The 26,631-nt window shown below is 43.2% G+C and overlaps 1 protein-coding gene across 1 annotated transcript; it reads left to right on the forward strand.

Moving 5' to 3' along the window:
- Window positions 1-1,101: 1,101 nt before the first annotated feature.
- Window positions 1,102-26,631, forward strand: LOC124626971 (uncharacterized). The gene is made up of 2 exons (XM_047153228.2): window positions 1,102-1,211; window positions 26,222-26,631. The coding sequence occupies exons 1-2, from the start codon at window positions 1,205-1,207 to the stop codon at window positions 26,629-26,631; spliced, it is 417 nt and encodes a 138-aa protein (XP_047009184.1). The 5' UTR covers window positions 1,102-1,204.

Genomic DNA, 26,631 nt, shown 5'->3' on the forward strand with positions numbered 1-26,631 from the left:
CACCTGCTGTGTCCAGTAAGGGCTCTCTGTACTTATGTCCACTGATCCGGCCAGTGGCGTAAGTCGGAGCAGCTGCTGGTCTGCTTGGTGGTGACAGTAGAGGAGATGCTGGGTCAAAGCAACGCCTCTCTAATTGGATAGTGGAAGCAATCTCTATTGCTTATGGGGCTTGTGGTCTCACTACGCCTCTGGGCATAAGGGCTCATTCCACTAGGGGGGTCGCCTCCTTGAAGGCTTTGTCCAACGGGGTATCCTAACAGGTTGTGTGTGCTGCTGCAGAGTGGTCTATGCCACACACATTCAGTCGATATTATAGCCTGGATATTAATTCTGCCCCAGGCTTGAAGTGACCCTCAGGCATGGGTCTTTTTGAACAGGCCATACCCTTGGAATGACGGAGTGGGTATTCTCGTTACCATAGTGTTATGCTAAACACAACATGGAGTTCCCTTCGAAAGGGAATGTCTGGGTTACGCATGTAACTCTGTTTCCTGAGAAGGGAACAAGATGTTATGTAGCTTTGTCATACCAGGGTAGGTCTGTGAATTGCATCTTCGCTTCAGATAATAGAGGCTGACAGCACGGTTCACAGGTGCCATATATATCATGCGACACACTTAATTGGCACGTTACCTGATCATGGCAGGCCTATAAATAGGCATGATTTTACACAAGCTTCAGATGCTGGTCGCGTACAAGGGCGCTCCCCATAGTGTTATGCTAAACGCAACATGGAGTTCCCTTCTTAGGGACCAGGGTTACCAGACATTTTCACTGATAACATTTTTGTTATCCATACAAAACCTACTGATGTCTTGTCTCACATTCTGGAAAGGAAAATGTTTTTCTTTACATCCATGGTCAAGGCATTTTTGTCTGCCAAATGCAACAAAACTAAAACACCTTGTTTTGACTAACAATGCAAGACAGGAAAGTTTATTTTGGCAACAGTCAGTTCCTCCTCCATCTTAATTAGAAACCAATCAGAGTGGTACTTGTTTGTAGTACCTTAAGCACTTTAATGTCCTCATGCCCTTGCTAATTAGTAGTTGCCAAATGGAATCACTGATGTTTTGGCAAAGTTAAACCCCTTGTTGATGGAAACTGATTAGTCTTACTAAAAACAAATGACTGCTAGCCTTTTTAGCACATCATGTTGCTGCCAGTGTAAATATATGTTCAGAGGAAAGGGAGATTGACTGAGATGGAAGGTATGGAGAGATTCACATTGCCTAGATTGTCAGTTATTATACTACTGCCAGCCTCATCCTCAGGAGTCTCATGCTCAATCCATTTCTTTGTTGTCATCAAATTTTCTTTCTTAATTAGATGTAGCCAGTGTGAAGGCACATTTTTTATGCAGGTGATGAATTGTGTTTATGGCTGCAGAAAGAACAAGGCTGCTCTTGCACTGATAAAACCTCCTCCTGGGTTTATGTTTATCACCTGTGTGAGTGTGCAGACATGCATATCTCTGTGGTATGTGTGTGTTCTATTTGCAGATTTGTCTTCCCCTTCTTTTGGCTTCTGCTTAGATTCTCTTGGCGGGCTAAGCTTATTTCAGCCTGGCACACACACACACTGTCTTGCACTTTTGCTTTGGCAACGTCCTGACACAAGGGTACAGGTCTTATATATTTCATATATAGGTGTTTTGCAAAACAAAACAAAAAACAGTTGCACTTTATTCTGGAGGCATCAGTCTTAGCAGTCTTCAAAGTTATTCATCTTTAGTGGTGGGTAGCGTAGCCAAATAAACTTACTACAGCAAAGGTTTCTTAACAAATAATGACTCAAGCATAAGTAAGAGTAGTCTGGCAAGTAACTACTTAAATAAAAGTAGGAATTTCTAGACAATTACACAAGCTCAGGGTTGGGAGGTTTATTTTAAAAATGTATTCTGTTACAGTTACAAATTACTTCATAAAATTTTTTATCAGTAATGTAATCCAAGTATGACAATATGAAAGTAATGTAATCTGATTATCTGAAATCTGATTAAAAATACTTTTATTTAGATCTTATTGTAGAGCATAAAAACATGTTTAATGTTTGTTTTAAGAAAATAAATAAATAAATATAAATGAATAAATAAAAGATAACATCACAAAGTTAGGGTGACTATATTCTGCTTTTCCAAAAAAGAGGACACCTTTTTTTTCAGTGTCTTACTAACATTCAAAACAGTGTTACTATGAATGCAGATTTTAATACACTGAAAATATAATTGTGAGTTTTGTGAGATAAAACAAAAGTGAGTACACCCCTAAGTGAAAATGTCCAAATTGGGCCCAATTAGCCATTTTCCCTCCCCGGTGTCATGTGACTTTTTAGTGTTACAAGGTCTCAGGTGTGAATGGGGAGCAGGTATGTTAAATTTGGTGTCATCGCTCTCACACTCCCTCATACTGGTCACTGGAAGTTCAACATGGCACCTCATGGCAAGGAACTCTCTGAGGATCTGAAAAAAAATAATTATTGCTCTACATAAAGTTGGCCTAGGCTATAAGAAGATTGCCAAAACCCTGACACTGAGCTGCAGCACAGTGGCCAAGACCATAGAGTGGTTTAACAGGACAGTTTCTACTCAGAATAGGCATCGCCATGGTCGACCAAAGAAGTTGAGTGCACATGCTCAGCATCATATCCAGAGGTTGTCTGGGAAATAGACATATGAGTGCTGCCAGCATTGCTGCAGAGGTTGAAGGGGTGGGGGTTCAGCCTGTCAGTGCTCAGACCATATGCCGCACACTGCATCAAATTGGTCTGCATGGCTGTCGTCCCAGAAGGAAGCCTCTTCTAAAGATGATGCACAAGAAAGCCCGCAAACAGTTTGCTGGAGACAAGCAGACTAAGGACATGGATTACTGCAACCATGTCCTGTGGTCTGATGAGACCAAGATAAATTTGTTTGGTTCAGATGGTGTCAAGCGTGTGTGGCGGCGAGCAGGTGAGGAGTACAAAGACAAGTGTGTCTTACCTACAGTCAAGCATGGTGGTGGGAGTGTCATGGTCTGGGGCTGCATGAGTGCTGCCAGCACTGGGGAGCTACAGTTCATTGAGGGAACCATGAATGCCAACATGTACTGTGACATACTGACGCAGAGTATGATCCCCTCCCTTCAGAGACTGGACTGCTGGGCAGTATTCCAGCATGATAACAACCCCAAACACACTAAAGAAGCTGAGGGTGAAGGTGATGGACTGGCCAAGCATGTCTCCAGACCTAAACCCTATTGAGCATCTGTGGGGCATCCTCAAACTGAAGGTGGAGGAGCACAAGGTCTCTAACATCCACCAGCTCCGTGATGTTGTCATGGAGGAGTGCAAGAGGACACTAGTGGCAACCTGTGAAGCTCTGGTGAACTCCATTCCCAAGAGGGTTAAGGCAGTGCTGGAAAATAATGGTGGCCACACAAAATATTGACACTTTGGGCCCAATTTGGACATTTTCACTTAGGGGTGTACTAACTTTTGTTGCCAGCGGTTTAGACATTAATGGCTTTGTTTTGAGTTATTTTGAGAGCACAGCAAATTTACATTGTTATACAAGCTGTACACTCACTACTTTACATTGTAGCAAAGTGTCATTTCTTCAGTGTTGTCGCATTAAAAGATATAATCAAATATTTACAAAAATGTGAGGGGTGTACTCACTTTTGTGAGATACTGTGTGTGTGTGTGTGTATGTGTATATATATATATATATATATATATATATATATATATATATATATATATATATATATATATATATATATATATATATAATTGTAAAGAAATTGAAGCTCTATATACTAACATAATATATGTAGCCGCAAATAATAAGTCTATCTAGTCAATTCCACTAATTATTCTTTACAGATCCCCCAGGGCTGAATTCTGAATTCCTTTGTGAATTTGCAGATTTCTTCTCAAACCTGGTTGTTCTTTTATACAAAGCATTAATTGTTGGTGGTTGTGTTCTATATTCAGTCAGGGTTAATTAGAATGTATTTGATTTCTTCTGTATATGTCCTACTAAATAGATTTAGACCTTGAAACAAAAGATATGGATAGCTGTAGGTCAGAGAAAATTGGTGTATCTGAAGGTAGGGGTGTGTCTAAAGGTATAGGCATGTCTAAAGGATTCTCGTGAAAGGAGCTCCTTGCTTGGAACTGCATTGGCCAGTCAGCGTTAACCATATAGATATGTCATTTGCTTTGAAGAAAATGGAGTTTACTCTCTTACTCTCTCTTACTCTCTTACTCTCAGCTTACTCTCCGAGTTGTTTTCACATTGTGGACAACGTTCAGTTTTTGTAGGATACACTGCTGTCTCATTTGTTTATGGAGACTTTGGGTGTGTGTGTGTTTGGAGGATTGTGAGAGTAAGCAGAACATGCCAGTGCTTTGAAGGATGTAATGTTGTTATTTAATTGCGAATCTGTTTTTAGAGGATTTAAACCTAACATGGTGAACAAATTATATTATAGAATTCAGGCAATTTTACTGGGGTTATCTCATACAGTGTAGCAAGTAATAATCTGGAAAGACCTTTGTAATATCACAGTCTAAAACTGGATTTGAAGAGAAGCAAATTAGTAAATGAATCACATGTAAATGAATCACGTCAATGAACCATATGAAAATGAATAATAAATTAAAGACGAAGAAAATGGAGGTAAGTGGTGTGATATTAAAAAAGCTGTTTAAAATACAAACATAATTAATGCATTGCTGCATTTGCGTTATATCTGCTGCTTTAGAGTTATTTTATTGTTTTTGGCAGACACATGTTACAGAGGTTGTCAGTTTCTAAAAAAATTTTTTGAGTGTGTGTAGGCATCATTGACTGGAAGTATGTCAGCCCAGAAGTAAGGCAAGAATACAGAGTAGAGTTTAAGCTCACCAAGTGTTTTGGATGTGAATGCATCTACAAAAACACAGTGGGATACTGTGGCCATAGAAAGAAAGGCAGTTCACAGCATTTTATTCAAAGATAGAATGTGATGGCTTTTGTACTATGGACTGCTAGTACAGTGTGAATGTCAGTGCATGTGTGTGAATGTTGGATTTGTCTAAAATTGTTCAAAATATCTTCTGAACACATGGCCCACACTACTGCCACTGATAAGTTAATAAATGCTTTATTGGTTAAAATTGTGTGTGTTTGCTAAATTGCTTAATGCCAACTAATAGAAGGCTACTAAATAGTTCTTAGTCACCTAGAAGCAGCAGTTTACCTTTAAAAAATTCTGTGCTTAATGTTGAATGTTTTATGTTCAACACTTCCAGTTTTTTCATTGGTTTATTAGAAAAAACTTTCCAGTTTTTAGTTTGCATGCACTTGCAGTGAAATTACAGAGAAACATACAATTGTAAATCATAGATGTATTGCAAGTTAAACAGTAGAAATTGCCACTTCTATAACAGATGTTATTGCTATCACGTGCAGTCAATACAATGGTAATAAACAAGAAAGCAAATTTCGAACTTATGTCTTCTTTTAAGACGTATTAGTATCCTTCAAATAATAATTGTAATCTGTTTTGATTATTTATGCTCCTGATCAACGGTGCCCGAATTAACTGCTAGTACACCAAGACCAAATCAAACGCGCGCTGGTGATGACATCAGTAACCCCTGGCCATGCCGTCTCAGTTGACAGACAGAAGTTCCAAAGATAAATTTAGATTTAATATTTTTATTGTCATTATCTCCATTCTTACAGTCAAAGAAGGGAAATAAGCTTAGGGATAATGACTACAAGGTACACACCCATGGTCTATGTTGGACTTGTCACTTTCTGTTAATAAACCTGTTGGAAAATAGCATTTAAGCTTACGGCCTACCTTTCAGTGGAACAGACAGCTTTTGCGACCAACTGAAAAGACCTTACGACACACCCATTACTCTGACCTGCAGCTACCCACCCTTGAAACAAAATACAACCTAAAACCCATGTGAAGATCAATTTCCCCCTTAAACTTAAAATCTGCTTGTGCTACCTTTAACAGCAATAACTGCAATAAATTGATCTGATAACTGGAGATCAGTTTTTCACTTACTTCTAGGACCAGGATTTACTCCTATGCACCTATCATTGTCTTGATGCATAATCCAGTTGTGCTTGAGTTTCAACTTATGGGCCGAAGACTGGACATTCTCCTTTAGGATTTTCTGGTAGAGAGCAGAATTCATGTTTCCCTATTATTATTATTATTATTATTATTATTATTGTAAGTTGCCCAGGCCATGAAGCAGCAAAGCATCCCACACCATTACACTTCCACCACCATGCTTGTCTGAAGGTATGATGTTCTTTTTGTGGAATTCTGTGTTTGGTTTATGCCAAATGTATTACACTTTATTACACATATCTTTATTTATGGACTTTAATGTTGTGAATTCTTTATATTTGTGGACTTCCTGAGTTAATACTGATGTCTGGTGAATATTTCATGTGAATAGCCTCATATGTATGAATGGAAATATATTTACTGAAAAGAATGTTTATGAGTTCAATATTTATTTCCCCCACTGTATTTTGTTTTAATTTCTAAAACAATTTACTATGAGTTATACACAAAAACAGAAGAAACCAGGATGGGACAAGTACTTTTCCCCATCACTGTACTAACATTAAATGTAGAAAATCTAGTCACATTTCCACACTCTGAAGCTATCTCGGATCATTATCTCATCTCATAAAATGTGTTTTAATGTAGTTTATGCACCTTGCCACGCTACTGCGTCAAACATACATTCATGTCAGCTACTGCACAAAGTTTTATCAATAATCTCCCAGAGTTATCAACTATGATTAGATCACCATTTGATTCCAAAGAACTTGATCAGGTGACTGAATGCTTGGAGTCAATGTTCTGCTATGTTAGGTAGCTCAACAAAAACATTTAAAAAGAAAATACTATAGCCCACTGGTATAACCATCACACATACACCTTAAAACAGACCACTTGAAAATTAGAACGTAGATGGCATCAAACTAACTTGGTAGTATTTCAAACTGTATGGAAGGAGAGCTTCCTAAACTATAGAAAATCTAGTGCTGCTAGATCAACATATCTCTCCAACTTAATTGAAGATAACAAAATCAATTCTAGATTCTTATTTAATAGTGTAACAAAATTAACTAGGAACAAGGACACAACAGACACATGCCCACAATCATTATATAGCAGCGATGACTTCATGAATTTTTTCAATGTCAAAATTTAAAATATCAGGCAAAAAAATTCAGACTATTAATTTAAAACCAGACAGTTTTTTTAACTAATGATCAACAGTTAGTGTCATGTAATGGAGGCTGAAATGGAAACAAATGCCGTTAAGGCAGTTTAATGAGAAGGCAAATCCACAGGGTTAGGCAGAAATCAATAACCATAGAGAGGCAAGGGTCAAACGATCATGCAAACAACCCAAACTAAGTAAGGTAGAGAATCAACATCGAGGGAATAACAAAATCAAAAGACCAGGTAGATGTAAATGGTGACTTCTCTACGCATACTAAGGTAAAGTTTTAGGCCCACTTCTCTTTTCTTTACATATGCTACCTCTGGGAACAATTATTTTTAAGCATGGCATTATCTTCAATGTTATGCTGATGACACACAGTTGTATGTTTCAGCAAAGTCAGATGACAGACAGCAGCTGCATAAAGTTGAGGAATGTGTAAAGGACATTAGACATTGGATGCTTATTAACTTCCTTTTACTTAATTCTGACAAGACAGAAGTACTTGTACTAGGACCACATGCAGGTAGAAGTAAGCTTTCTGATTACATAATAACTCTGGATGGCCTTTCTGTTTCATCATGTGCAGCAGTAAAAGACTGTGGTGTGAATATTGACTCCAGTCTTTCATTTGAAGCTCATGTAGACAATATTATGATATTATATAGCCTTTTTCATCTCAGAAGTATTGCTGAAATAAGAACTATAATGTCACTACATAATACAGAAAAATTTGTTCATGCTTTTGTTACCTCTAGGTTGGATTATTGTGATGCCTTACTGTCTGGCTGTTCCAGTAGTTGCATAAACAAACTCCAGTTAGTCCAGAATGCAGCTGCAGGAGTCCTAACTAGAACCAAAAGATTTTTACCTCATCACCCCATCTTATCCACACTGCATTGGCAGTAAAATACTACTATTGACCTATAAAGCACTGTATTGTACCTGAGTGAAATTTTGGTCTTTTATGATCCTCCACGCCTACTTAAATCAAAAGGTGCAGGCTATTTATTAGTACCTCGAGCAGTGAAGGCTACAGTAGGAGGTAGAGCTTTCTCTTGCAAAGCCCCACAGTTATGGAACAGCCTTCCAATTAGAACTGAGACAAAGTCTCAGTTTTTAAGTCTAGGCTGAAAACATATTTATTTAGTCAAGCCTTTTGTGAATAGTTTTTTCTTAGGTAAAGGCACAGATCTGGAAGGTTCATGGGCATAGAGTGTTGTGGTGAAATGGGATGTTTGGATGCTTGGATGCTGGCTTAGGAGTACAATTACTATGATAGCTTTAGGACTGCAATTGCCACAAAAAGTTTTGCACCCAAATCTCCATCAGTTAGCAGTGGATAAGTTCAACAAAATAGACATGTGAAAACTGTAATGAATTTACTTTTTACACAATTGCACTTTTTGACCATGTGCTATATAGAATATACTGAATATATTTATTTCTGTAAAGCTGCTTTGTGACAATGGCCATTAGTAAAAGAGCTACACAAATAAAATGCCCTCGCAAATGCCTTCATTTGCCGTCAAATGTCTTCTTATTGGAATACAGGAATTATAAGGTTGATTGTACTCATTGAACATACCTCGTGGAAATCATGTTTCTGTCTGTGATAGGTGTATTTTTTATAAGTCTTTTGTGTGCATGTGTGAGACATCTAGTTTGGAAAGGTGTTACAGTTACTTATTGCTGGATGTAAAAGTGTTTTATTTTGGAGGCTGTTAATGGCATGGTCTCTGTGTGTGTGTGTGGGTGTTTGTGTGTGTAGACTCCTGGTAATCCCAGTGCAATCAGACAGTGGCTGATTGAAAACTGAGTGACTGAGAAAATGATAAGAAAGAAAAAAACATCATGCTGGACACAATGTCCTTCAAAATTCCAAGTCTATAAGTCTGACAGATACAAACAAACAAATACTCCTAAAATCTATTAACAGTAATTAATATTGCCATTATCAAATATTAACTACTAGATATTGTACTAATTGTATTATTTTATACACTCACCATCCACTTTATAATGCTGACAAGGAGTCTATAGTAACTCTGGTAACACAGACATTGCATTGTTCAGGAAAGAGGCACAAATTAACTCCCAGGTGTCATATAATACCTATTGCATAAAAGTGTATGACCCTTTAAGAAGGTCCAGGCCACTATGTGTGACAGCAGCAGCAAATCAAAGCAGTAATTCGAAAATACCAGAAGCAGAGAGTGAACCAGGCCTGTGGGAGATGTGGAAAACTAAAATGTAAACAACAGCGATGAAGTCTACCTGTGACAAATGCAAAAAGGTAGGTGGGAGTGGGAATGGATGTGCCATACCAAGTCAGTTAGTGAAATGACTGAGACTGTTTACATTACTGGATGCAGCATTCGGGTTTTGGCAGATACCCCTACATACAGAAAGCAACAGTTCAATTAATTTCACAATGCACTCTGGGAGATAATCCTTTAACCAACTTCCATTTGGCATAAAAAGCCACTGAAGCTGAATAAAGAAAAGTGTGCAATGAGACAATACCAACTCCTTGACCTTGACCTTATGAGTGAAGTGTGAGTCCTGACCCGGAAAAAGTATGAGCTATCCATAAACTCTTACCACAACAGAATGTCCAGGAGAAGGATTCTTGGCATGGTCGCTTTACTGGGGAAGTACATTCCTAATCTGTCAACAGTGTGCCACCCATTGTATGAGCTACTCCAGTCACACTGGAGGATGGACATACTGTGGATGGACATATGACCATCCACAACAGGCAGCTTTATAATACATCAAAGAGACCCTTGTCTGAGGCTGAAACCAGATATGCCCAGATCAAGAAGGAGTGTCTTGACAGTGTTTAGGTCTGCAAGAGATTTGAAAAATACCTGGCTGGTCTGGAGACTTTCAAGGTCATGACTGATCACAAGTGTCTAGTGCCCCAGGTGAATAAAATGTACTTGTTAGCAACTTCTCATGAGGCTTAAGAGATTCAAACCAGCTGGTGAACACAGATGTGGCCTTTAAGAATTCATGTTTTTTCACACAATTTGTCACATGTGATTACGTGGTACCCTGCAGGCACGGTTCTTAAATTTAAGTTCATTTGTTGTGCTTCAAAACCACCAGGTGGCACATGGAACAACATACTGTAACTGAACACATATTAAACAAAAAAATGGAATGTGTGGTTAGTTAGATTTAATAAAAATATTATGTATGGTTCACATAAAAATATTAAGTTTCTCATCAAGACGTATTCTAAAACTAATTTAAACAAGTTTTTAATTACAAGATTCGATTATAAAAAGTGGGTGCACAGTGGCTTAGTGGTTAACACTTTTGCCTCACACTTCCAGGGTTGGGGGTTCGATTCCTGCCGTGGCCCTGTGTGTGCGGAGTTTGCATGTTCTCCCTGTGCTGCAGGGGTTTCCTCCTGGTGCTCCGGTTTCCTCCCCCAGTCCAAAGACATGCATGGTAGGCTGATTGGCATGTGTGGGAATATGTATGTGATTGTGCCCTGCGCTATTCAGGGTGTACCCCGCCTTGTGCCCCATGCTCCCTGGGATAGGTTCCAGTTTCCCCGTGACCCTGAAGAGGATAAGCATTATAGAAGATGGATGGATGGATTATAAGAAGTAAGCCTGATCGAGTCATGTACAGTGGTACTATCCTTGGTGTGCTACACCAGCAACTGGGGTTTGAGCCTCAGTTCAGTTGAGAGTACTCATTTAATGAGCATTTCTTTTCAGTGTACAAGGACGACTTGTGTGTGCACGTGTAAATAAAGTAGTGTTGAATGAATTCCATTTTCTCCTTTCTTTTGAACTTTTCTTAGATTTAAAGTTTCACTATTAAAAAAACTGGTTTAAAGTGAACACAGAAGTCCACACACTGAAAAAAAAGCTAACTGAATTTACTTAATTCAAATGCACACATCAGTTCCATGTCATTGAATTGAAATACGTTAACATAATTAGTTTTTGTACATCAAACATGATTTGATCATATATTTTCAATACCCTGAATAAAATTAAACTCCCCCTGAGCTGAGAATTGAACCCTGGTTGCTGTTAATCTGCAACAGCCAAAAATGCTCATTAAATAAACACACTCAACTGAGCTGAGGCTCGAACCCCTGGATGTGAACACTGACACACCTACTCAGATGTACAATGCTACAACATGCCTGCAACACCACAATGGCTTGAGACCATTAGAATGACCACTGCAACAGACAGTAACCTACAAATTATCCTGAAGTATGGACATTCAATCAGGGTGATCAGCATACATGCATGCCCTCCACTAATATTGGTTACCCTTGGTAAATATGAGCAAAGAAGGCTGTGAAAAAGTGTCTTTATTGTTAAACCTTTTGATCTTTTGTTAAAAATAATTATAAAACTACTCTGCTCGCATGGGTATCAAAGATTTGCAAAAAACTTAAATTAAATAATTAAGTTAAATAATTATTGGCACCCAATGAATTCATGAGATTATGAATTATTGTCACCCCTATGAATTCATATAAGAGAAATATATTTGGACTACATTCCCATTGATATTAAAATTTTCTTTATTAAACCTGGTTGAATAGGAACAGGATAATGTTCAACCATGACTTTGTGTTTCACAGGGGTATAAAGGTATTACATAGGCCAAATTCCCTTCATAAACAAATGTTGTTGAGCTTCACAAAATGAGAAGTAACTATTCGAATATAACAAAAGCATTGAAAATGCCCATTTCTACTATTGTGGGAAATTATGTACAAATTTAGAGTAATAAAATATAAAATAATTGAAACATCACCTGACACTTTGGAAACAGCTGTGTTTAAGGAAGAATAATGTGAACTGTTTGTGCAACATGTGTGTGCATTGAAGTGTGAGAGCAGTGGGGCCCCATGAACAGTCAAGAAAACATGTACACATGAGCGGTCATTACATCTAGTCACAGAAGCAGAAAACAGATGACGACTGTTAAAAATGCAAGCCTGACCTTAAAAGCACATAGAATAAACATGAGAGTCCATAAGTACACCATACAGGAGTAGATAATGTGGGGAAAAAAGACTCACCCATGGTACAGGCACACAGTAGGAAAATGTAAAGGTAATGTATTCACCTGTCCATGGTGAAAGAAGGTCTCAAAGGTAAGTAAAGAATGAGCAAAATGGTAGAGAACATATAAGCCCTAGTGCAATGATGCAAACAGTGATGCTTGCAGGAGGAAAGGTGAACCAAGAAAAAATTAATTGGAAACTTATGGCCACAGTAAATGGAAAAACTTGGGGCCTGTTAAAGATAATGGGAAATTATTCAACTGGGATATGTGTGGAAGATTGTGATCGGATGTACCGAAAAGGAAACTGTGTATGACTGGTTAAGGTTAGATATGGTACTATGCCTGAAGTGTATATAATGAACATTGTAACCGATGGAACCTCGGTGCAAGCTACATCTCGAATGGAGTGCCGTGGTCATCCGCGGGTGGTAAGTGCCACACTGGAGGTTTGCCGAGTGCCCAGGGTCGGCTTCAGTCCTTCATCCTCGTCGCTGACACAGCCAAGGGGCGGAGCCATCAGTCACGTGCGAGCTTTCTGCAAGAAACACACCAGAAGTTAGTATACGCACCTAGAGAGTCCTCTCTCTCTCTTTGCTAGTGGAGGATCGCCCTTTTATACTCCCCCCTCATCTGCTGGATGGTGGAGAACGAATGCGCTGCATATCGGCTGCCAGCTGTGTGTGTGTTTCGGCGGCTCCGCCCCGCCGCCATGCGCTCGCTGGCTGTCCAAAACATTGGGGGTGCTGAAGCGGAGCTGTCTCTTCAGCACCCCAGCTGCACCCGCTAGAGGAGCGCTCTTTCCTTTTTGTGCGCCAAATAGCTGTGTTTTCCTGCCCTCTTTTGATTGACGGGATATAATCGGCACTGATCATCGGATGTTTTTATACTATCGGCCGATAGCGGGAAAAATAGTCTTTAGAGGCCGATACCGATTATCGGCCGATACATCTGTGAATCTCTAACATATACGTACACATAAGCGTAATTTTGCTATGGAAGTAAGCTTACTTACATTAATTAGTAGCAAGGTCATAGTGAAATCACATACCCACCCTTAAACAGTAGGTTTAGAGTCTTTCCTGTATGCTTTCTTGTTTGGAGTCATTATTATCTAGACCAATAAATGGGCTGTACAAATGACAATATGAAGCCAAACAGGTTATTTAGCATTAATACATGTTGATGTTGATTTAACACAGTCACAGTAATGCTAATGGGTCTCATTACATATGTCAGCATTCATAGCTCCCCCAGGATCCTGGAGGATCCATGCAAGTTATAGCATTGACCATGCTGACTTACTAAATAATTCAATTAAAATGAACTTTTTTCTAACATTTAGGTACTTCATTGATCCCTTGTTAAGTGTATTTAATATTAGGAATATTTAACCTTATTTTGTAATGCTGTGACTTTGCTTTTTTATCAGTAGACAACATAGTCCAAGCCTTTCCTTTTAATATAATAATTACTAGTGTGGAAACAATTCTTTGTCCACTATACAGTACAGATATAACACGAGTTAGGAATTTTATCAAAAAATATACTCACGCTAGTTCAGCCGAGTCTTCATTCAGGTTTCAAAATATCACACAGAATCAGTGAGTGAGGAAAAGCAAAAGGTCCAATTTTATTTAGCCCAATACATGAGATCCAAACCATTTGAGACATCCCAAAGAGTGATCTGACTAGCCCGGAGCGGGGCTCCCCTTTTATACAATTTTCTATGAGCCTCCGCCCCTTGTTTCTATTTCCCAATACCAATATGTCTGGCTATTTTTACCTCCCATTCCCCTTGTGTCCGTATTTGTACAGGTTCTAACGACCCTTATGTTTCATCAGTGCCCTATCTCAGCAACCCTTATAATCGTATTATATCTATTTCCCTAACCCCTTAGGTTCCTGTTTTAGCCTTTTCTCAATCCCCTTAGGTTCGACCCAGCCCAGTTTGGGTTTTTTAAAACCGTACTTCCTGTTTTGTTCATCACTTGGCTTTTGGTCGTAGGACAAAGAGGGTCTCCGTTGCTTTATCTTTGGATATTTTTCCCACTAATTTGAACATGGGTGAGTGTTTTAGATTATTTACTCGTCTGTGACTGTTCATGTTTTACTGCTCCTTTATACGTCTTTTTCCCTCTCCTTCTGTGTGTATGTATAGATCTATAGATAGCTCTCTGCTTTTGCCTCATCCCTTTTCCTTTCTTGGTGGCCCATTTGCTACTTAGTGCTGTCGCAAAAAAAAAAGTGCCACTTAGTTGCCATCCAGTTGGTCACATGCTCCCTTTGTAAGGCCTGGAGGCGGGCGAGTACCTTGGACAGGGCACCCCGTTCACCCGTATGAAGAGGAATAGCCGCACAGCATTCAGGGCCAATCATCGTACAGACCCCCTCCTCTGGGGCTCTTATCTGATCAAGGGCGAAGCGATTCTGGGCCGCCATCAGAGAAGTACCATGAAGTTGGTCCCGGATAAGGCCCAAGGCGCCCAGAGTGTAGTTAATGAATCTCTGCTGATTGTACCACAGATAGTTGAGCAGGGTGACGGCGAACCCGCTTCCAACCGACCCCATGGCCTTGTATTTCTCCGGGACATTCACCGGAGCACCTGCCCAGTTCAGGGTGACCACCGTGTCAGCTGCCCAGTCCGTGTAATTCATAGTGTCCGCATCCTTAAGGTATTGGCTCCAGAGCGCAGTATCACGGCGTGTGCGAGAACACGGAGGAGGAGGTCCAGGGGGGTCAGGTAGTACAATGATACGTGTCTTTCCATCAAGTCGGACGGGGGCGCAACATCCTTGCCATTCAGTCGGTAACGTTTGGCAGACCCGGTTTCCCCCGCAATACCAGAACACATCTGCTACCGCCCGGATGCCGAACACCAGGGATATAGGGATCGCTGCCAGGGGTATGCTGGCAGCGAACTAGAATTGTCTGTCGTGGAGTTATATGACAGAAGCATGGGGATACGCAAAACCTCTGAGGGGAGGGTGAGGTTGCAGCGGGTTGATAGATTATCGACGTCATAGGTGCCGAACGGGGAGCACAAGCATACGGGAAAGATTGGGGGTAATTCCTGGTGGACAGACACAAAAGCAGCATCATGCGTTTGCACCGGCTGAAACATACACAACGAACTGGCATTTCGCATCCAGTCTGGGCCATAGTCCATAGATAGAGATCCCAGTAAACAGACCGTGGGACACAGGAACTTCTCTGTATATGGGGCGGAGAGGCACTCGGCAATGTCGCCTAGGGGAAACATGAAATGTGGCGCAGATCCCCGGTCATGGCAGACCAGGCAGAAACGATCCGTGACAGGACAGGCAGTATGGAACATCCAGGTAAGATACAGGTTAGTATGATCCTCAGTCAAGGGCGTGTCAGCCGTAGACATGGAGTAACGTTGCAATTTCATGAAGGCGTCAGCATGGGTGAGTTGCATGGCTATTGGGTCGGAAGCGTGGCGGGAGAACAAGGAGGTCTCAGCTCCCCGGGTTACACAAGCACCAGCTGTACAGCGAAAGGAGAGTCGGGGCAAGGCACCAAAGCTGTTTGAGGGGACGGGGTCTGACTGGTTGAAGCAGCACCACCAACTCATTGGGATCCCCATAATTTTGAGGTGGCCTATGGTGAGGTTCAGGGAGTTGTGGCCAAACCCATAGAAGGCCACATGTGGGCTGCCGCAAAGCAATGATTCCCGATAGGTAAGACTAATCAAGGTCAGAGCACAAAATATTTCACGGCAGGGAACAGCCGACAAGGTGGCCATGTACAGGAGTGAGACTTCCACTAAGGGTCGAGGGGAACCTTCTGGCCGAAGGGCGCTGACAGGTCGGCCACAACGACGCGACGCAATACGACGTGCCTCAAGGCGCTCTATGACCTGGTTTTCGAGATTTTGGCTAAACACGGACAAGGAGAGAAGGTCCGCCTTTTGACGCTCTGCTGGATTTTCGTCGAGGTCATCTGGTGAGATACGACCTACTCGTGCGTTCTCTCTCACGTCTTCGGGGTGATCTCGGCGTGGGTGTGTTAGGATCAGAAGATCAATGGTGAGGGGATAAAGTAGCAACAGGTGCCTCGGCGCTGGGTGACATGGTACTTGACGGGGTGTAGCTACATCCAGGGGTAGAATCATGGGTATCCTCACGCTTGCGAAAAGGTGCACTAACGAGTAAGAGAGCCATGGTTAGTCCGGCCACCAGGACCACAGCCCATACTATAATAATTGCCTTGTCGCTGCTCATGAGTCTATATGGAGGGGCCGCTATCCGGGAGCCCGGCATGGTCATGTACAGGGGAAGGACCTGCCGCGTTTTCCGAGAGTAGGGTCAGGGGACTCAATCCGCCCAAATCCGTAAAATCTATAGTCTCATATGGTACAGATGACTGGACAGGCGGGTCGGCTAGACTTTGCACTATAGAGGCCAAGTCAGCTGAGATAGAGCTCAAGTCTTCAACCTCTGTGGGGGGAATCGGCAGCGCTTCCTGGCTTACTGGTGCTTCCCCAATCCCTGATGGGCCAGCTGCCTTTCCAACAGTGGTATGTTCGTCACTGGACCAACCCCCGCCAGGACTGGAGATGGGGCTAGGGGTCTGCCGATGTGCCTGTCGTTTGGTCTGTGCCCTTGTACCTTGTGCCGGACTGCGGTCTTCTTCAGTACCGCTATCACTGTCAGTTCTGGAGTCGGTAGCCGAGTATTCAGGGAGCTGGGCCGGATGAGTCTTTCCTGATGTCGAGGGTTGCTCGCCAGGGGGCAACGGTTGTTCATTGATTCACAGAGTAGCGGTCCTTTGCCAAATCCTCCTCGGCTACAGTGGTTCAGGTGATACCAGTGGGGTTGTCCCGCTACTTTTACCGCCATTGCTGTGGCAGCCACCACTTCAAATGGCCCTTCCCTCCGTGGCTCTAGAGAGTTCTTTCTCTTGAAGAATCGGATCCAGACGTGGTCCCCCGGATCGATTTGCCTCACCTGGGGGACTTCCTGGCCGTGGACCGCCTCCTGGACCTGCGAATACAAGTGTCTGTGGATTTGTGTGAGGGTGCGTATATAGTCCTTCATTTCACCCTCCAACTGCTCTAACGAGGGGCCCGTGTACGGGGCGCATGTAAACGCCATGGGCATCGGGCGTCCTGTCAACATTTCGTGGGGCGTAAGGTGCGTCACTCGGCTAGTTTGGGAGCGCATTTTAAGCAGGGCTAGGGGTAAAGCCTGTAACCAGGTTAGTCGTGAGCTATCACATATCTTTGCCAATTTACTCTTCAATATGCCGTTGGCCCGTTCTACCATACCTTGGGACTGGGGATGATACACACAGCCCAACTTGTGCTCAATCCCCAGTGCCTTGGTAATCAATTCAATGGTCTGATTGACGAAGTGAGCTCCATTGTCAGAGCTCAGATAGTCTGGAATACCAAAACGTGGAATGACTTCACGAAAGAGGAACTTGGCTGCAGATTTAGCCTCTTCTCTAGAAGTGGCCGTATCCTCTACCCATCTACTAAACCGATCCTCTACTACGAATATGTAGCGTTTTGATTCTTTCCTGTTTTCAGCCCCCATATCCACATAGTCCATCATCAAATGTCTGAACGGACCCACTGTTGGAGGAATGTGGCCTAGAGGTGTGGTGAAGTTCTTCCGTACATTATTTCTTATGCATGTTTCGCAGTTATTGAGTGCTTGGTCCACCGCACTGGGCAGATACAGTGACAACCATTCTTGTCTTATCTTTCGGATCATCTCTGCTCTGTTGGTATGATCAAGACCGTGGGCTTCTTTTATCAGCAATGGTAGGAGACTGGCAGGGGCCACACACATGCCATCGATACTACGCCAAAGGCCAGTTCCCTTATCCTTTTTCGCCCCCCATTTTATCCATGTGGAGAATTCTGCTTCTCCGGCTGTATTTTGCACTTCCACTATTTGTGCTACATTGTCCTCCATCGGGTAACGGACTGAGATCTCTTCCGGTTGCGTGAGCGCCATCATCTGGGCCAGTCCTACTGCAGCTTTCTTCGCGGCTTCATCTGCCAACGTGTTTCCTTTAGTAATGAAAGAGCCATCTGTCTTGTGTGCTTTACATTTGATAATAGCTACCGCTGATGGTAAGTTCATGGCATACAATAAGTCCGAGATCGCCTCTCCATGGGTCGCAGTAGACCCGTCGGCGCGCTGGAATCCCCATATAGGACCAAAACCATGGCATACCCCATGTGCATAGGCAGAGTCTGTGTACACATTGCATCGTTGTCCACTGCCCAGTTTACAAGCAGCTGCCAAAGTTTTGGCCAGCGCTGCCTTTATATCTATAAAGGCTGCGTCTCCTTCAGGTGTCCACTCCAATTTAGCATTCGGTTGCATATGGTCTACTGCTTTAATCATGTCTCGCAAGGGTTGGACTCTCAGAGCAAATTCACATACCCACGGGTGACTAAATCCTGCCATACCCAAAAAGGCCATCATCTGCCGTACTTTCTGAGGCCTAGGGGCCTTACTAATGCACTCCACATGTATGGGAGCTATTGTGCGGCTCTCTCCCTCTAATACCCGACCTAGGTATTCTACTTTGGTTTTGCAAAACTGTAGCTTTTCCCGGCTGACTTTATGGCCGTTTTCTGCTAGTAGCCTCAATATTTTTAGTGAATCTCGTTGACATTCTTCCTTCGAGGAGCTGCATATCAAGAGGTCGTCGACATATTGCAGGACCGTGCTCTGGCAATCCAGAGTGGCCAAATCTTGGGCCAACACTTGGTTGAATATTGATGGGCTTTCACAATACCCTTGCGGTAGCCTCGTGTAGGTGTACTGTTTCCCTTCATACGTGAAAGCGAACAGGTGCCGCGATTCTGGATGTAAAGGCACGCTGAAAAAGGCTGAGCACAAGTCAATGACTGTATACCACCTTGTTCCCTCTGGGATGTTCGTCAGCAACGTGTGGGGATCCGGTACTATGGGTGTTTCTGGCACCACTATCTGATTGATGGCACGCAGATTGTGGACCAATCTCCATTTGTCTGTACCTGGCTTTTTTATCGGAAAGATGGGTGTGTTGCAGGGACTGCTGGTGGGAACGAGGACCCCTGCTTCCAGCAGTCCCTCTATGGTTGGCTTTATACCTTCCCTGGTTTGCACCGAGAGCGGATATTGTCGTTGATAGGGCAACCTTGCATTCTTCTTGACCTTTATCTTTGCTAGTCCTGCTGACTTCACCAATCCTACATCCGTTGCGTGCTTGGTCCATAGTTGCTCGGGTATATCGTGCAGCAGATCCTGTGTAGCGTCACTTCCTGGCTTCACTATAGCCATTTGCTTACTCTGTTCATCCATCCTCCGGTGTATCTCCATACTTCCTGCAACCGCTATGTCGATGGCTGCTATCGAGATGCGGGTGTATTTACCATCTGGTGACGTATGTAGGTATTGATTTTGAGTGGGTTCCCATTCCCTTACCTCCTTCGCTTGCTTCACCATGGGTCCTAAGTCTTTTGGCTCAAAACCGTGTGCCACCATGAGGGTGACATGGGGAGCGGCTTCTTCTTCTTGGTACCAATTCATTATTCTGTCTGGGAGTTTAATTACTGCCGCCACTCCTTGAGGTCCACAGATCACATCCAGCGTCTTGATGTCCATTCTCTGTCCTTGTTCCATTTTTTCCCATAATTGTGCGTAGTCCTGGTCCTGCCCGCCTCTATCGTATTTGATGGTACAGTGCAGCGGAACGCTCGCTTCCCTGTACTCTGGTCGCATATATTGGACCCACGGTTGCCATTCTTGATACTTTTTCCATAGTTCCGACTGATGTAAGTCTGGTATTTCCAGCCAGTACACCTTGTCCACTTCCCGTATTGTTGTTTTTTCTTCGTGTACGATTAGGCACTGCATGGCCCTAGCCTTTGGAAATGTGACCCATATGCCAGTTGCTTCGCACCGTATTTGTGCCCCTAGTTTACACAAAGTGTCTCTTCCTAGTAAGTTGACGGGTGCATCTGGGGCATACACGAGCAGGGCCTGGATTGTTACCCCATCCAGTGTTAATTCCTGAGGCTCAGTAAATCGTAAGGTTTGTGTTTTCCCTGAGAAGCCCATTGTTTGTATTGCCTTACATGAAAGGGGGAGCTGGGAGCCTTCTTTCCCGATGCTTGAATAGGTGGCCCCTGTATCGATCATGAAAGGTGTGCTAAACATGTCTCCTATTTTCACTGTTATTGTGGGTTCTTGGTCGGGGTGCAGTGTGGTGGCATACTGCATCAGCTCACCCTCTGGCTTCTCTGGGCATCTTCAACTTTGGTTCTGTCCCTGTCCTCCACTGGGGCCATACATGTGGCCTCCCGGAGGTACCGGGGCCTGGGGCTGCCAGGGCAGTTGTGTTCTGCTGCCTTCTGGCATTGGTTGGGGAACTCTAGGCCCCAACACCTGCCCTCACCTTTCAGCCCTGTTCACCCTTTCACCCCATGTCAGTCGGGAGAAGTGCAGTTCCTTCGCAAATGGCTGGGGTCCCCACACTCCCAGCATCCCTCAGTCTGGTTACTTCCTCGGGGCATGAACCTGTTCCTGCCATATCCTCTTCCTCTATTCCAATATGGCTGTCCGGAGTACATGGGGGGTGTTGTGGATAAAAAATGTCATAAAATAAACATAAGGGAGACCTAGCATCCAGCAAAAGGGAGAAGAAGAAAAAACGGGCACCTAGACACATAGAAGCGGGATTAGGCGGACATTGACAGATTGGAATTACGAGCAATTTAAGAGCAGTAATAGTCAAAAAAGTCAAAAAGAAGTGTACGAGCTGAGGAGTGCTAAAAACACACACACACACACACACACACACGCTCATACAGTCAAGGGCGGGCAAGTAGACACAACATACATACACACACACTCTCTCTTCCTCATACACACACATGAATAACTTTAATAATATCTTATAGTAATAGAGAAACTCTATAAAAAAGAATAGTAGGATATGCAGGACAGTAGAACTGTAATGATATTAAGAAGTTGGAAGTACAGTAAACCGCTTTTCAAGTAGTATAAATATATATAAAATAAGAAATATAGTGCAAATATGAAAAATTATAAACGAGAAATACAGGAAAAATATAACTTACTCATGATTCAGATGGTGAAGATTCTCGTCTCGCAAGGAAAGCCTTAATTTTTAGAGAACCATGAAGAGAGCCAGTTATAAGGGTGGCTGGGTCAAACTGCCCCCCCCCTCGAGATAACGATAAGACCAAGGTCCCTCCCGGTTGTTTAGTCGTCTTGTCTACGTCATTTTATTTCCCTAGGTAATTGAGAATCCTGGTTTCTGATTCTCTGTGTAATTCAACACTCTGGGTTTTTATTTTCTGGGTTATTAGAAATGCCTGGGTTCTCATTTTATGTGTAAATTAAAACCCCTGGTTTCAATTCTATGTGTAAGTGAAATAGGCCTTTTCTGGAACATAAGAGTAAGGTAAATGAGCTCTTTTTTAACCCTATTGGTAGTGAGATCATAGTCTTCTTGAAACATATGGGTTATCTAGTGTGTAAATACAGTATAAATACTGGAGCTTAAGCTCAGGGTATGGGGATCACTTTTGAGAATTCTCATCGGTGTGGATCTCGTGTGGTGGAATGGAACAATAAAGCTGGACCCTTGCTTCTTCTCACTCACGGCTGGTGTATTTTTTCTATCTCCAACTGGGCTCAGAGGTAGATGTGAGTATTGGCTTCTAAGTTGAGTTTTAAATGTTTTTGGGTAATAGGCTAAATTTGAGCCAACAGGGGACCCATTGGATACATCTGATCATAGGGAGTCGGGTGCATCATCACAGATCCTTGCGTCGCCTGCATTTGGGGATATCCCTGGGTGTCTGCTCCCTTTGCCTCTACTGTTGTTCCAGCGAGGATTGTTGGCTGTGCAGGCACCATCATGGCTGCTTGCTTGGCACTCTCTTTTCTTTTCTCTTTCTCTTCCTGTTTAGTCCTGGCTATTTCCCCAAGCTGTGCCTTGTATAATTGGGCTAATAGAGTCTCGGTGGCATCTTTAGCCTCCTTTTTCATCTTTCTGTGCTGTTCTACGTGGTGCGTTACCTGCGCCATAAATGTATTCCATTCCATTGAACTCAGCCCTACCACTTCTTCCAGCTTCTTCTGTACCTCATCCGGTAGGGCTTTTTTCAACAGCATTTTGAACAGTCCTACACTCACTACCGAGGAATCCCATTTCGCTCCCGTCTCGTCTCTCTATTTGTCTTGGAAGCTTTGTACAAAGGCTAACACATTTTCGTCCTCCTTCAGCTTGATTACTTCTAGTTTCCCCGGGTCCATTTTAGCCGGATATATTTCTCGTATAGCATCCCATATCGCCGTCCACATTCCCCCGAATTTTACGGGATCAATTTTTGGGTCATCTAGCGAGTCGTCTATATCGGCTGTTTTTAAGATCTCTTCCGTACGTCCCTTCCCCACTTTGACACAAAATGGCTTTTATATCCCCTACAGCCAGGTGTTGCTCTGCGGTTTTTTCTTCAAACTGCGTGATCCACTTCTGGCCACCCTCACACATATTGGGTAACCTTTGTATCAGTCCAGTCAAATCCATGAAATTCCATGGAGTGTACTGCAGTGTTTTCCCTTTGACCATCAGGGGGTATTGCGTCTTTAGTGAGCCCTCTTGTTTATTGCTCATGGGTTTCCCTCTGGTATGATTCGTTTGATACTTGAATGGGGGTTTCTAGCTTTTTCTGTCTCTCAGCTTCCTTCCTGTCTTGTCATCTTCGTCCTCTGGTGTTTCCACCTGGGTCGGTTCATACTTGTCGTCGTCACTCCTTTCACTCTCTCCCTCACTCTCTTGTCTCATACTCCTTCTGTTCTCTTCATCCAATTCTGCCACTGGCCGGTACCGGTCCGTATTCTCTTCTTCTGGCGATACCCCTGCTGCGGCCAGGATGTGGGTCGTTTCCTTCAGGCCTTCCATCTGTCGAGTCGTGGATTGACTCAGCACCTGTTCCATTGCCTGTAACCTTTTTAATTCTTCCACCAGTTCGGTTCGTAACACCTTGACTACGTCTGCTATTTGTTTGGACTGATCGGCCAGCTCCTCCATTCTATTCATCGTTCCCTCATCATGTATGATCACATCTTCCACTCTCGCTATCCGATCTTCCATTTCCTCATCATCTGACCCTAGGTAGGGGTTTATTATAACATCCCCTTCCATTCTCACCTTCCTTCCTTTTCCCTTTATCCATCTTTTCTCTATTACTCTGTCCCAAGCTTTATCCACAAAGTCCTGTCGACCCTCACGTTTCCTGACTGCCTTTCCCTCTGCGTCCCCTCCTCTGTGTTTCTCCCCTTGCTGCCCCTTCTCCCTTCTGCTGGCCTGAGCACTTGGCTTTGGGGTGCTGGTAGGGCCCCCCCCCCATAACTTTTCTCAGATTTATGGGCGCCTTCAGCTTTCACTCCCTCTAGGTACCATTCCACTTTTCTCCTTTGTGTTTGTTCGTACTGCTCTGCTTCCCATAGATACTGCTCGCACCTGTCCCTCTGTGTTTGTTCCTCTTGCGTCCTTTGCTGGCTCTGGACGTAGTCTTCCATCATTTTCTGCCTTTCTGTATCCTCAACATCTGGCATGCTAAGGTCCATACTTCGTTCTTCTATACAGGTGTCTCTGTGTATGCTCCTCTTAACTTCTATCCCTTCAGCCTCCGTCTGTGCTCCTCGAGTAGGCGTAGTTTTCTTTTGTAGTCCTTTGAAAACTCCTTGCATTTCTACTTCCGCTTCTTCCCATTCCTCCTCTCCCTCTAATCCTGTTCCCACCAGTGGGTATATTCCCACCGGCGGGTTCCTTTTCTGCGGTTTTATTTCTGCTTTAAATTGGGGGTTGTACGGGGCGGGGGTCCCCATTCTCCCCGCTTTTCAGCTTGGGGCACCACGTCCTCTCTCTTGCTTTCTACTTCTTTCTCAATCCTGGATCTTTCTTTTTCCATAGTCTCTTGCACCTTCCTTGTTATCTCTTTCTCCATTCTTTCTTCTTTTTCCTTTTCTTCCGCTTCCTCTTTCTCCTTCCAAGCCTTCTCTCGATCTCTCCTTTCTCTTCCTTCTCGGTAAAACCAGTCTGCTATCTTTTCCTGTTTGACTTGCTTTTCTCGTGCTCTTTGTCCCTTCTTCTGTTCCCCCAAATGATAATTCGGTCTTTCATCTTTTGACACTCCTTTTCTTCGAACGTGCCCGCTTTAGGCCATTTCCATAGTCCACAAGTTTTCCCATTCCATTTTTTACAATAATGTCTAATATCTTTTTCATCTGTCTTGTGTTTTTCCACAATAATGTCCAGCGCTGTCCTTCCTTTTTCCATTGCAGTAGCCATACTAATCAACCGAATGCGTTTTTCCTACCTGGCTGTTCCCGTTTCGCCCTCCCTTTTTATGTGTGTTTTTCCTTTTCCCCTTCCTTTTCGTCCTCTCGGCCCAGCTTCGTTTTCTTTTGACTGTGTACTACAATGCTCACACGTTATCATACACTTTTACATATAACACATTTCCAATTTCCCTCTGACTTTCCCTTATTCAAAACACTTTTATATTTACTCATACACTCACTGGGTTTGTTCTACCCAGACCTGGGCCCAGGATTTATACCCCTCTAAGCAGACCTGGACTCGCTCCAGCGGTATCAGGGGTCCCCACCAAGCAGTCACAACCCTGTACATGGCCGGTATCGACCTGAATCTATTAATTCAGCGGTATCACAGGACTTTCACACATGCACTTCAAACACACGTTTCACTTATTCACTTTGTTACTTTTAGTCAAGCACTTTTTACATGACACATCATCTTTTGCCTTTTCTCACTCACTTCTTTAAACTGTGGCCCAAATTGTAGTACAATTAAGCTGGGCTCTTTTGGAGACCAACTCTATCCTTCCTCCATCCCGCGGGGCCTGACCCGAGTGACAGCAGATTATCTAAGCCAGGACTTTGTCTAAACAGGTGCCTGTCATACCTTTTCCCTATACGGCCTTTTTGCTGTCCCTCGGGACCGAGTCCCACAACCCAGATTCAGGATATTTGGGTCTTAGCCCAGTCCCATCTGGGTCGCCAAAATGTGGAAACAATTCTTTGTCCACTATACAGTACAGATATAACACAAGTTAGGAATTTTATCAAAAAATATACTAGTTCAGCCGAGTCTTCATTCAGGTTTCAAAATATCACACAGAATCAGTGAGTGAGGAAAAGCAAAAGGTCCAATTTTATTTAGCCCAATACATGAGATCCAAACCATTTGAGACATCCCAAAGAGTGATCTGACTAGCCCGGAGCGGGGCTCCCCTTTTATACAATTTTCTATGAGCCTCCGCCCCCTTGTTTCTATTTCCCAATACCAATATGTCTGGCTATTTTTACCTCCCATTCCCCTTATGTCCGTATTTGTACAGGTTCTAACGACCCTTATGTTTCATCAGTGCCCTATCTCAGCAACCCTTATAATCGTATTATATCTATTTCCCTAACCCCTTAGGTCCCTGTTTTAGCCTTTTCTCAATCCCCTTAGGTTCGACCCAGCCCGGTTTGGGTTTTTTAAAACCGTACTTCCTGTTTTGTTCATCACTTGGCTTTTGGTCGTAGGACAAAGTGGGTCTCTGTTGCTTTATCTTTGGATATTTTTCCCACTAATTTGAACATGGGTGAGTGTTTTAGATTATTTACTCTTGTCTGTGACTGTTCATGTTTTACTGCTCCTTTATACGTCTTTTTCCCTCTCCTTCTGTGTGTGTATATATAGATCTATAGATAGCTCTCTGCTTTTGCCTCATTCCTTTTCCTTTCTTGGTGGCCCATTTGCTACTTAGTGCTGCATGTTATTTTGGCTACCAGTGACCAGGTGCACATGGTGAATGCCCCCCCTTTTCATGCCTCTCTTATGTCTGTTGGTATGCAGCTCACAACGCGGGATTTGGTTTCCTATTCGCTGCCCTGGAAGGACTGGAGGGCTTTGATCTCAACACTAGATACCAGCTGTCTCACCTATTTGCAGACCTCACTCTTTTGGTTGACGTCCTACGCACTCCATCTACAACGTCTACCTTTCCTCCCCCTTTGCGATATCGGCTGAGCCCAGCTGCTACCCTTGTTGATGCCTCCACTCAGACGGGTCCTGCCGTCAACACACCTTACCTATATTCTGCTGATGATTACGAGGCAATGGATTCCCCCAGTACAGACTATTCTGATGACCCGTTGAGCCCTATTCCCTCACCAGGGCATACCCCTTACCATCCGTCTTTTTCTCCCTCCTATTCTCCTGCCAGGCCCTCTTACTCTCCTACTAGCCCCCCTTTTTCCCAATAA

Source organism: Ictalurus punctatus, chromosome 4, assembly GCF_001660625.3.
Source record: "Ictalurus punctatus breed USDA103 chromosome 4, Coco_2.0, whole genome shotgun sequence".
NCBI classification, from domain to species: Eukaryota; Metazoa; Chordata; class Actinopteri; order Siluriformes; family Ictaluridae; genus Ictalurus; species Ictalurus punctatus.